Source organism: Pelophylax lessonae (assembly GCF_965119305.1).
Source record: "Pelophylax lessonae genome assembly, chromosome: 4".
NCBI classification, from domain to species: Eukaryota; Metazoa; Chordata; class Amphibia; order Anura; family Ranidae; genus Pelophylax; species Pelophylax lessonae.
Genome location: NC_138771.1, coordinates 637,452,130 through 637,465,308, shown reverse-complemented (window position 1 = coordinate 637,465,308; position 13,179 = coordinate 637,452,130). Strand labels below are relative to the sequence as shown.

At 48.2% G+C, this 13,179-nt stretch overlaps 1 protein-coding gene and 1 long non-coding RNA gene across 2 annotated transcripts in view; both read right to left on the bottom strand.

Annotated features, from left to right (window-relative positions):
* Nucleotides 1-13,179, bottom strand: part of LOC309552384 — an 879,384-nt gene that overhangs the window by 269,351 nt on the left and 596,854 nt on the right. The gene's annotated exons all lie outside the window — the stretch shown is intronic.
* LOC309554728 (olfactory receptor 6Q1-like) lies at nucleotides 11,728-12,651 on the bottom strand (the record flags this gene model as incomplete). Its single annotated transcript, XM_082256432.1, has 1 exon — nucleotides 11,728-12,651. The coding sequence occupies one exon, from the start codon at nucleotides 12,649-12,651 to the stop codon at nucleotides 11,728-11,730; it is 924 nt and encodes a 307-aa protein (XP_082112558.1).

The window sequence follows — 13,179 nt, the reverse complement described above, 5'->3', positions numbered from 1 at the left end:
CATTATTTAAAATAAATAAACAAATTTTTTTTTACATTTTTTTTAATATAGTTTTTCTTTTTTTACAACTTTCTTTTTTTTACATACTCTAATCAGAGTAGTTCAGTGTTACAGTCACCATAGTGACACTATAGTACTACTCTTTGGGGGTTATCAGGTTTTTTTTTTTTTTTGTAAATACTGTCACCAGTGCAGTAGAGTGTCATATAATATAATTGGTGTAGCGGTGATCAGGGACACTGACTGGTGACATTATTTAAAATTAATAAACAATTTTTTTTTACATTTTTTTAACATATTTTTTCTTTTTTTTTTTTCAATTTTTTTTTTTACATACTCTCATCAGAGTAGTTCATTGTTACAGTCACCATAGTGACACTATAGTTCTACTCTTGGGGTGGTGGGGGTGCGGGGGGTTATCAGGTTTTTTTTTTTTATTGCTTTATTTTGATTGCTTGTCACAGTGATAATCAATGTACCAGTAATAATTTGACCTGTCAGGAATCACTTTCATTCATGACATGACATTCTAAAAAGGCGCATGAGTCAGTGGGGACTAGGCAATTAAGAGAGTCTTGGCAGAACACAGTACCCAATTATCTCCAGCGGATCCAGAGGGGGGAAGCGCTACACACTACTAGGGACCAGTGATGTTGATAAAAAGTTGCAAGGGTAGAGGAGGGTGTTCTTTGCCTGCAACTGCATCCGCAGGACTTTAGTGGACAGAACTTTGGGCTCTGGCGGCAACTCCATGTCCCGTTTTTGCCTCTTTCCTCTTTGGAGGTCCCTTGGATGGGACAAATGGGACAGCTCCATCCCCTACAACTGGGACACTCCTTGGTACTACTTGGACACTTTCAAGTTCATCAAGGAGCTGGGGCTGCATGGAGTTAAGCCCGACTTGTGGAAGTCAAAAACTATCTACAAGTTGATCAGAGCATCGGACATTGTTGAGACTGTTCCAGGCCTCCCTTCAGCCACTTGCAAAGTGGTCTGGAGGAATGTTTCTTCAAAGGGACTCACCAACAGGCATAAAGATCTGGCGTGGATGGCAATCCAGGGGGGGTTGCCACTCAGGACATTTATGCATGCCAGAAACTTGTGCAGATACAGGCACTGCCCTTTTTGCATCATTCATGAGGAAACGTCTTTGATAAAAGAAGAACTCACCTACCCCCCTCCCCCCCCGCCCTGTCCTCCATGGAGGACTTCCCCACCCTGCCCACTGCCCAACCAGCAAAGGCTGGAAACGAAACCTAGACAGTCCGACAGATGAACCCACCAAGCGGCCCACTGTGGCCCAGAACAGTGATGAACAGCTGATGAACAGTGTCCTCGAGGAGTTCGGCCTGAACCAGGACACCGGACTGGCACAAGAGGCAGTGGAAGAACAATCCCCCCCTCAGGGGAGGTAAGTTCGGCCCCCTTGCTAACTAGCCCTTCATCTCCTTTACATGATGGCAGAGATCTCCATCTTTTCCATTAATGTTAGGAGAATCAAGGATGCTTCTAGAAGGCAGGTGGTGCTGACCTTTCTTTCCACTCAGCAGAGCGACGTCTACATGCTCCAGGAGTGTGCCCTACCCTTCTCGAGGAGGTACACTCATCTGTCCTCCCAGTGGACCCATGGTCCCTCCTACTGGTCCGGGGATGTCGATTGTAAGTCTGCAGGGGTAACCATTCTTGTCAGGCGTGGTCGTTTCACGGTTGACTCCGTCCAGGAACTCGTCTGTGGCCGTCTTTTGGTCGTAGACGGCTCATGGGCGGGAGAGCCAGTTAGGCTCATCAACGTGTACGCCTCCCCAGATAGGAATGAGCGACTGGAGCTTTTCCAGACCCTGCGGACCCAACTCGTCACCACCAGAGCAGTAGTAATCGGCAGTGATTTTAACTGTCCGATTGAGGAGGATGGGCGCAGCTCCAGCATGTACGTAAAGCTCGACACCACGTCTAGGCTGCTCAAGGAGATGATCGCGGAGGCTTCCTTGCAGGACGCCGTGGGATCCATAGGGAAAGGTTCCGTGAACTATTCGTGGTGCCATCCTGATGGATCTGTGCGTTCCAGGATAGACTTCGTGCTCACCTCCAAGACAGTCAGACACCGCGGGTTCTCCATGGTCCCCTGCTTTTTCTCTGACCACAGGGCCATTCACTTTCGGGGTGACCTGGGCAAGGGCTTTGCCCCCGGTCCGGGCTCCTGGAAGCTGAATGGTACCCTGATGGAAAACGAGGAACTGCTGGAGGAAGGAAGAAGGAGGACAAGAGGTTCTTCGGAAAGGTAAGCCATTAGTGGGAGTTTGTGAAAGTCAAGCTGCGCAGCTTCTTTCAGGCAAGGGGACGCCACCAAGTGTGTGCCAGGAAGAGGGAACTCAGGAGACTGCAACGCCAGTTGCAGTCCCTGCAGGACCTTCACCACTGCGGCTGGGACGTTAGGCAGGACCTGGAGGACACCAAGAAGAGCCTGAAAGGACACTTCGAGGGAGAATCCAGGCACCTCGTCTTCCGTTCCAAGGTGGAGAATCTTGAGAAAGGTGAGAAATGTAACTCTTTCTTTTTCAGGAAACTTCACTCAGGACACACACCATTGTCGGAGCTGCGGGACGAGACCGTAACACTCCAGAAGGGGAAGGAGGCTGTGATGCAAGTGGTCAGCGACTACTACACCAACCTCTACTCCCCAAAAGAAACAGACACGGCTGAGGCCGACAGGTTCTTGTCAGGTATCACTAACCAAATTGATCCTGCAGGTATGTCGGCAATCAACGCCCCCTTGGCGCTGGAGGAGCTGCACTCTGCCGTCAGATCCTTTAGGCAAGGCAGGACCCTGGGCTGCAACGGTCTCTCAGCAGAGCTCTATGTAGCGCTGTGGGATCTCGTTGGCCTGGACCTGCTCGAGCTGTACGAGGAGATGGTGGTGGAGGGCACAATGCCTCCGTCGCTGAGGGAGGGGATGATCACAATTTTGTATAAGCAGAAGAAGGAGAGATAGGATCTGAAAAATTGGCATCCCATCTCTCTCTTGAACGTGGACTACAAATTCCTTGCCAAGGTTCTAGCCAACAGGCCGAAATCTGTCATCGGACAGATCATCCACCCGGATCAGACTTGTGGCATTCCTGGTCGCAGGGTTGCGGACAGCCTTGCGCTTGTCCGGGACACGGTCCAGTACATTCGAGGCCACCGTGTGCACTGGTCAGTCTTGACCAGGAAAATACTTTTACTGTGTCTCCCATGAGTTTATGTGCAGAGCTCTGCGCAGGTTTGGTCTTGGGGACATGTTTTGTTCGTATGTGAATGTGATGTACCATGACATTTGTAGTACGGTGTTGGTGAATGGCTGGAAAACTGACCCTTTCCCTGTTCTCTCTGGGGTCAGACAAGGCTGCCCTATCTCACCTCTGCTTTTTGTTTGCTGTATAGAGCTCTTTGCCGAATGCATCCGACAGAACCCAGAGATCAGAGGGATCACCGCACCGGGATCGGACAGAAGGGTTGCCAGGTGCTCACTCTACATGGACGACGTAACGGTGTTCTGTGCTGACCAGCGCTCCATTGACTCGCTCGTCCAGACCTGTGAGGACTTCGTCAAAGCTTCAGGGGCAAAAGTCAACTGTGGAAAGTCAGAGATCATGCTCTTCGGAAAGTGGTTCCTGCCTTCCTCTGCATCTATCCCTTTCAGCGTCAAGGCGGACTTCATCAAAATTCTTAAAAAAACAAAAAGGAGAAGCGCTCTAAGTGTAGACAGTTTAATAATACATAAGAAGCAATGTGTGTAGTAACTCACAAGACATAAGTGAAAGTCAAGCTGTGTAACATCATCAGATCTTTAAAGCATCCTCTGGGGGGAGGGAGGTGGTGATGTCCAATCCAAAGCGCCGTCCGTGGCTGAGTAGATGTTTAATGGGAGGAAATAAAGCCGGCAGCCTCCCGCCTCAGTGTACGATGAGCGGTCAGATGGAAGTGACCGACGGCTGTAAGGTTCCGTGGATGGATGGACGCTCTCCCGTCACCAGGGGTGGTGAGTTCAAACAGCAAAGGAACGGCAGGCACGACGCGTTTCTGAGCATGCGCGGGGTCGATGTACCCGGCGCGCTCTTTCCTCAGGTGCTGGAGAGCCGTGGACTCTACAAGGTTTATATCTAGCTCAGTTAATTAGTGATTCACCGCAGCTGGAACAAAAGGGGAATGCCTCGGGATAAAAAGGATTTGGAACCAGAGCTGAAAGCAACCAGTTCATGGAAGGACAACAACTTTAAAATCAATTATACTTGAATGTACAGCATTAAAAACATAAACAATTAAAAGCATATGTTAAAGGTGGATTGTACTCGATTGGCTGGCCACAAATTCACATGTATGGGGCTGAAACAATAATTTCTCATAAGAATCAGATATATACCAAAAATGGATGATGGGAGATAATCAGTGATAATATTCAAAGTTAGACAAATGAGCATGAACTGATCATGACTCCTAAACATGATAATAAAGATAAAATTACAAATATATATGTACATGAAAAATCATGACTTTAATGAAATTATGAATGTTTTAGAGGTGAAATACACTCTAAAGCTATGGACACTAGGTATGTGGAAGGGGTATCCACATACCCCTCATGTTTAGGAGTCATGATCAGTTCATGCTCATTTGTCTAACTTTGAATATTATCACTGATTATCTCCCATCATCCATTTTTGGTATATATCTGATTCTTATGAGAAATTATTGTTTCAGCCCCATACATGTGAATTTGTGGCCAGCCAATCGAGTACAATCCACCTTTAACATATGCTTTTAATTGTTTATGTTTTTAATGCTGTACATTCAAGTATAATTGATTTTAAAGTTGTTGTCCTTCCATGAACTGGTTGCTTTCAGCTCTGGTTCCAAATCCTTTTTATCCCGAGGCATTCCCCTTTTGTTCCAGCTGCGGTGAATCACTAATTAACTGAGCTAGATATAAACCTTGTAGAGTCCACGGCTCTCCAGCACCTGAGGAAAGAGCGCGCCGGGTACATCGACCCCGCGCATGCTCAGAAACGCGTCGTGCCTGCCGTTCCTTTGCTGTTTGAACTCACCACCCCTGGTGACGGGAGAGCGTCCATCCATCCACGGAACCTTACAGCCGTCGGTCACTTCCATCTGACCGCTCATCGTACACTGAGGCGGGAGGCTGCCGGCTTTATTTCCTCCCATTAAACATCTACTCAGCCACGGATGGCGCTTTGGATTGGACATCACCACCTCCCTCCCCCCAGAGGATGCTTTAAAGATCTGATGATGTTACACAGCTTGACTTTCACTTATGTCTTGTGAGTTACTACACACATTGCTTCTTATGTATTATTAAACTGTCTACACTTAGAGCGCTTCTCCTTTTTGTTTTTTTGCTCTAACAGAATCTCCTCTTGGTCTGTGGAAGAGCGGCTCAGTGTTTATGGACTACTCCTTTCTGACTACACGTCGATCCCATACAATACAGTAAATTTATTCCATCAGCTTTATTTAGTGTTTTGCTTTTGTCCCTTTCCCTCCCCCTCCCCCCCCCTCCCCCTTCTCCTTGCTTTTTTAATTGACTCATCATACCCATCCCCTGTGTTGGAGGTTTTTAGCGCTCTGGTTTCACATATGTTCATCAAAATTCTTGGAGTTTGGTTTAGAGCTGAGGGCGCAGCCCTGAAGTCTTTGGAGGAGAGACTGTCCAAGATGAGACAGAAGTTTGGACTATGGAGCCTCAGAGAACTCACCATCGAAGGGAAAACACTGGTACTCCGCAGCGAGATTCTCCCTGTGTTGCAGTACCTCGCCCAGGCCTGGCCCCCGCGGGTCAACACCTGTAAGGCCATCACCAGGGCGGTGTTCCACTTCATCTGGGGCTCCAAGATGGACCCTGTCTGCTGCATCGGCTTCCCCGCTGAGGAGCGGGGACAGGAGCGAGCCGCCGGCAGCATGCGCTCGCCCCCTAGCTTCCTGAGAGCAAGTGACGTACAGCTACGGCGATTTGCCCAGGAGCGGCTGCCTGCCGCCGTATAAGTGCGGCGGGCGGTCGTTAAGCAGTTAAAATAACATGTTGGGTTTTCTTGATTCACACAAGCTAGTTATATGCAGAGTGCATGACATGGGCAGCACATGGTGGGAGCTGCACATGACATGGTGGGCACTGCTGCACAGCACATTACACGGTGGGCAAAACATATTACATGCTGGGTGGACTCTGCATGGCACAGAACATTACATGGTGGGCACTGCATGGCACAGCAGATGACATGGTGGGCACTGAATGGTACAGCACATGACATGGTGGGCACTGCATGGCACAGCACATTGCTTGGTGGGCACTGCATGGCACAGCACATTACTTGGTGGGCACTGCATGGCACAGAAAATGCCATGGTGGGCACTGCATGGTACAGCACGTGACATGGTGGGCAATGCACATGACATGGTGGCCACTGCTGCAAAGCACAGCACATTACACAGTGGGCAAAACACATTACATGCTAGGTGGACTCTGCATGACACAGCACATTACATGCTGGGCACTGCATGGCACAGCACATTACATGGTAAGCACTGCATGGCACAGCAAATGACATGGTGGGCACTGCATGGTACAGCACATAACATTGTGGGCACTGCATGGCACAGCACATTACATGGTGGGTACTGCATGGCATAGCACACAACATGGTGGGCAATGCACATGACATGGGCACTGCACATCACATTACATGGTGGGAGCTGCACATGACATGGTGGGCACTGCTGCACAGTACAGCACATTACACGTTGGGCACAACACATTACATGCTGGGCACAGCACATTACATGGTGGGCACTGCATGGCACAGCACATGACATGGTGGGAACTGCATGGCACAACACATGACATGGTGGGCACTGCATCTGCATGGCACAGCACACGTCATGGTGGGCACTGCATGGCATAGCAAATGACATGGTGGGCACTGCATGGCACATCACATGACATGGTGGGCACTGCATGGTACAGCACATGACATGGTGGGTACTGCATGGCACAGCACATTACATGGTGGGCACTGCATGGTACGGCACATTACATGGTAGACTCTGCATGGCACAGCACATTACATGGTGGGCAATGCACATTGCATGGCGGGTACTGCATGGCGCAGCACATGACATGGTGGGCACTGCATGGTACAGCACATGACATGGTGGGTACTGCATGGCACAGCACATTACATGATGGGCACTGCATGGTACGGCACATTACATGGTAGACTCTGCATGGCACAGCACATTACATGGTGGACAATGCACATTGCATGGCGGGTACTGCATGGCGCAGCACATGACATGGTGGGTACTGCATGGCACAGCAAATTACAGAGTTACATAGTTGGTGATGGTTATAAAAAAAAAAAACAGTCCATCCAGTTCAACCTATGATGAGTGTGTGTGTGTTTATGTCAATAGTAGATTGTATACCCCTGTATATTGTGGTCATTAAGGTGCCCATCTAATAGAATTTTGAAACTATCAATGCTCCTGCTGACACCACTGCTTGTGGAAGAGAATTCCTCATCCTTACCAGTGGCGGCTGGTGCTCAAAATTTTGGGGGGGGGGCGCAAAAAGAAAAATGTAATAGGTATTGCTTCGCGTCAAAAAACGCAGTAAAAAATTGCGTGACTTTGAAGTCATGGTACAGGCATGGCACAGGGGATGGTATAGGCATGGCATAGGTGATGGTACAGGCATGGCACAGGTGATGGTATAGGCATGGCATAGGTGATGGTACAGGCATGGCACAGGTGATGGTATAGGCATGGCATAGGTGATGGTACAGGCATGGCACAGGTGATGGTATAGGCATGGCACAGATATGGTATAGGCATGTCACAGGTCACGGTACAGGAGATGGTATATGCCCCCTTTCATTGCAGTGACCAGCGTACATGCCCCCTTTCAATGCAGAGACCAGTGTACATGCCCCCTTCAATGCAGAGTTCAGCGTGCGTGCCCCCTTCAATGCAATGAACAGTGTGCTGTGCCCCCTTCCATGCAATGAATACTGTGCTATGCCCCCTTCAATGCAATAAACACTGTGCTGTGCCCCCTTCAATGCAATGAACACTGTGCTATGCCCCCTTCAATGCAATAAACACTGTGCTGTGCCCCCTTCAATGCAATAAACACTGTGCTGTGCCCCCTTCAATGCAATGAACACTGTGCTGTGCCCCCACAATGCAATGAACACTGTGCTGTGCCCCCTTCAATGCAATAAACACTGTGCTGTGCCCCCTTCAATGCAATAAACACTGTGCCCCCTTCAATGCAATGAACTCTGTGCTGTGCCCCCACAATGCAGAGTTCAGCGTGCATGCCCCCTTCAATGCAACTGTGCTGTGCCCCCTTCAATGCAATAAACACTGTGCAGAGTTCAGCGTGCGTGCCCCCTTCAATGCAACTGTTCTGTGTCCCCATCAATGCAGAGTTCAGCGTGCGAGCCCCTTTCAATGCAGAGCGCCACAGCATTGTCCCCAATCACTGCAGAGCGCCACAGCATTGTCCCCAATCACTGCAGAGCGCCACAGCATTGTCCCCAATCACTGCAGAGCGCCACAGCATTGTCCCCAATCACTGCAGAGAGCCACAGCATTGTCCCCAATGATTGCAGAGTGCCACAGCATTGTACCCCAATGATTGCAGAGCGCCACAGCATTGTCCCCCAATGATTGCAGAGCGCCACAGCATTGTCCCCCAGTGATTGCAGAGCGCCACAGCATTGTACCCCAATGATTGCAGAGTGCCCACAGCATTGTCCCCCAGTGATTGCAGAGCGCCACAGCATTGTCCCCCAGTGATTGCAGAGCGCCACAGCATTGTCCCCCAATGATTGCAGAGTGCCCACAGCATTGTCCCCCAGTGATTGCAGAGCGCCACAGCATTGTCCCCCAGTGATTGCAGAGCGCCACAGCATTGTCCCCCAATGATTGCAGAGTGCCCACAGCATTGTCCCCCAGTGATTGCAGAGCGCCACAGCATTGTCCCCCAGTGATTGCAGAGCGCCACAGCATTGTACCCCAATGATTGCAGAGTGCCACAGTATTGTACCCCAATGATTGCAGAGTGCCCACAGCATTGTCCCCCAATGATTGCAGAGCGCCACAGCATTGTACCCCAATGATTGCAGAGTGGCCACAGCATTGTCCCCCAATGATTGCAGAGCGCCACAGCATTGTCCCCCAATGATTGCAGAGCGCCACAGCTTTGTCCCCCAATTATTGCAGAGTGCCAGCATTGCCCCCCAATGATTGCAGAGCGCCACAGCTTTGTCCCCCAATGATTGCAGAGTGCCAGCATTGTCCCCCAATGATTGCAGAGCGCCAGCATTGTCCCCCAATTATTGCAGAGTGCCACAGCATTGTCCCCCAATGATTGCAGAGTGCCCACAGCATTGTCCCCAATCACTGCAGAGAGCCACAGCATTGTCCCCAATGATTGCAGAGTGCCACAGCATTGTACCCCAATGATTGCAGAGCGCCACAGCATTGTCCCCCAATGATTGCAGAGCGCCACAGCATTGTCCCCCAGTGATTGCAGAGCGCCACAGCATTGTACCCCAATGATTGCAGAGTGCCCACAGCATTGTCCCCCAGTGATTGCAGAGCGCCACAGCATTGTCCCCCAGTGATTGCAGAGCGCCACAGCATTGTCCCCCAATGATTGCAGAGTGCCCACAGCATTGTCCCCCAGTGATTGCAGAGCGCCACAGCATTGTCCCCCAGTGATTGCAGAGCGCCACAGCATTGTCCCCCAATGATTGCAGAGTGCCCACAGCATTGTCCCCCAGTGATTGCAGAGCGCCACAGCATTGTCCCCCAGTGATTGCAGAGCGCCACAGCATTGTACCCCAATGATTGCAGAGTGCCACAGTATTGTACCCCAATGATTGCAGAGTGCCCACAGCATTGTCCCCCAATGATTGCAGAGCGCCACAGCATTGTACCCCAATGATTGCAGAGTGGCCACAGCATTGTCCCCCAATGATTGCAGAGCGCCACAGCATTGTCCCCCAATGATTGCAGAGCGCCACAGCTTTGTCCCCCAATTATTGCAGAGTGCCAGCATTGCCCCCCAATGATTGCAGAGCGCCACAGCTTTGTCCCCCAATGATTGCAGAGTGCCAGCATTGTCCCCCAATGATTGCAGAGCGCCAGCATTGTCCCCCAATTATTGCAGAGTGCCACAGCATTGTCCCCCAATGATTGCAGAGTGCCCACAGCATTGTCCCCCAATGATTGCAGAGTGCCAGCATTGTCCCCCAATGATTGCAGAGTGCCAGCATTGCCCCCCAATGATTGCAGAGTGCCAGCATTGCCCCCCAATGATTGCAGAGCGCCACAGCTTTGTCCCCCAATGTTTGCAGAGTGCCAGCATTGTACCTCAATCGATGCAGAGACCAGCGTGCGTGCTCCCTTACCTGGCGGCGGGGCGGCTCAGCTTCTTCCTCTTCTGCGGCGGGTCCTTCTCCCTCGTCTCGGCGGCGGTAACCGGCGGGCGGCCTGCTCCCTTCAAACTTACCTGGCGGCGGCGCGGCTCAGCTTCTTCCTCCTCTTCTGCGGCGGGTCCTTCTCCCTTGTCTCGGCTAGAGAAGGGGTGCTGACGTCACCACGACGCAACCCGGAAGTCGGGCGGCAGCGAGACATTGTATACAAGCACTTGTTTATCTTCGTTCATGTAAGTGTTTTTAACCGTTTTACAATAAAACTGTCTATACGTACTACGCCATTGTGCTCCCCTTTTCCTTTATTGGGTACGTGGACTGCTGAGAGGCTATTATATCTGCTTGGGGTGGTCCGCCTAGTGATCCAGAGGCAGCAGTACGGCGAGGCTTTCCTGTTATCCCTGACATCAGTCAGCCTAATAGTGGATGGAACTTATATTCTACTCAATATCCTTTGAGCTCTGGTAAGCCTGGTGTGAGCTCTATGCATGTGGCACCGAGTGTGGCTTTAGGCACGCAGAAGTGGTGATTGATCTCCTTTTCCACACTGGACACCCTTTTACTCCTCTTTCATTTGGACTTTATGTTTGATGGACTATATGCTTATTTCATGTTTGCATGATATCTAGCTATATGATTATTACTGGTCCTTTTGATTGTACAATATATGCTGGTTTATTCTAAGCCAGGGTTCATACTTATGATTATATAATATATGCTGGTTTACTCTAGCCTGTGTTTATCAAGTATATCAGTTTAGCGCAGCTCTCTCTTTACATATCTTATTTAGTGATTCCCACTACAGCTGCTGCTTGTTCTTTAGGCTTAGCGCGGTTACTAATTTTTACATTATTATATTATGGATTTGTAATTCATGTTTATTTAGTATTTTCACACGCCTGTTAGCGCCCTTTTAATAATCTACCTAACACTAAAAATGGATCTTTAAGTACTTTACTTCTAAGGATTCCACTAGAACAAGAACAAAGCAGGATCATACATTGTATATTTTCGTAGTGTGCTCAACATTTATTTAAATGTACTCTTGCATTCAAATGAAGAAAACATGCACAATTTCATATCTTAATGAATCAATAGTTGTTTTATATGTCTATTGCATTTGTTCTAATAAAAGTCTGAGTATACTGACTAATAATATTGACCTTTATATATACAATAAAGAACCACAATCATTTGTATAGGAACTCTTTTACATTAGCTGGTAGGTATTCTAAAGACGGATACATTTGTTAATAACATTTCTAATCTCTTGATTCCTCAAACTGTAGATTAGAGGATTGACTAGAGGTGTCACCAGGGTGTAGAGCAACGATAGACCCTTGTTTATATTGAAGGAACTTTTGTTTGGTGGAAAAAAGTAGATAGATCCTAAGCTTCCATAGTAAAGACACACAACAGTGAGGTGGGAACTACAAGTGGAAAAGGCCTTCTGTCTTCCAGTGGTGGATGGGATCTTCAGGATGGTGTGAATGATGGAGATGTAGGTGGTTGTGATGAACACAAATGGACAAACAACAAGAGAAAAACATAAAACAGAAGTCACCAACTCAACAGAAGGGTTTTCCGAACATGAAAGTTCGACCACAGGAGAGATGTCACAGTAGAAATGATTGATAGTGTCTGGACCGCAGAATTCTAGATTGTCTAGTAAAGCATATAGTATGAAGGACAATGTAAAGCCCACCAACCAGCAAGAGCTGACTATCTGGACTTGCTGTCCAAAGGTCATGATGGCAGCATAATGTAGTGGTTTACATATGGCCACATATCGATCAAAGGACATTGAAGCCAACAGTAAACACTGGGCCATAGTAGGAAAAGCTAATAAAAAGAACTGGAAAATACATTGGGCAATGGACACTTTACCACCGCCCACCAGTATCAGCCACAGCATGTTGGGGACAATGTTACTGGTGAAGATGATTTCGGATAAGGACAGCTGACTGATGAAGAAGTACATGGGAGAGTGAAGACTCCGAATGAACACAACCAATACAACAACAAGGATATTGCTGGTTAAGGCCATGATGTGAATGATCAGAAAGATGGTAAAAACTAGAATTTTAAAGTCTTGAAGGTCTCCGAATCCCAGGAGCAGAAATTCTGTGAGCAACGTTTGGTTCTTTTTGACCATTGTGTGGACACCATAACATAAATATCTGACAATGTGAGAAAATTAGGTTAAAAATATTGTGCGTGTGTGCCAAAAGATTTTTTTAGAAAGAGAGGGAGAGAAAGTAACATACCTAGTACACTTTTTTAAATCTAGAACTCAGCTCACAAAACCAAATTTTATTAAAATGACATTTTACATTTATTTAAAATTGCATTACTATAATTTTAAAATCAGAGAAAACATTTAGGGTAAACATACCACATGCCGTTTCCAGGTCAGATCAGTCTCCACATTCCATAGCTACCGTGTCTCACAAAAGTTAGCACACCCCTCACATTTTTGTAAATATTTTATTATATCTTTTTATGTGACAACACTGAAGAAATTACACTTTGCTACAATGTAAAGTAGTGAGTGTACCAATAATGTCTAAACCGCTGGCAACAAAAGTGAGTATGCCCCTAAGTTAAAATGTCCTAATTGGGCCCAATTGCCCATTTTCTCTGCCCGATGTCATGTGACTCCTTAGTGTTACAAGGTCTCAGG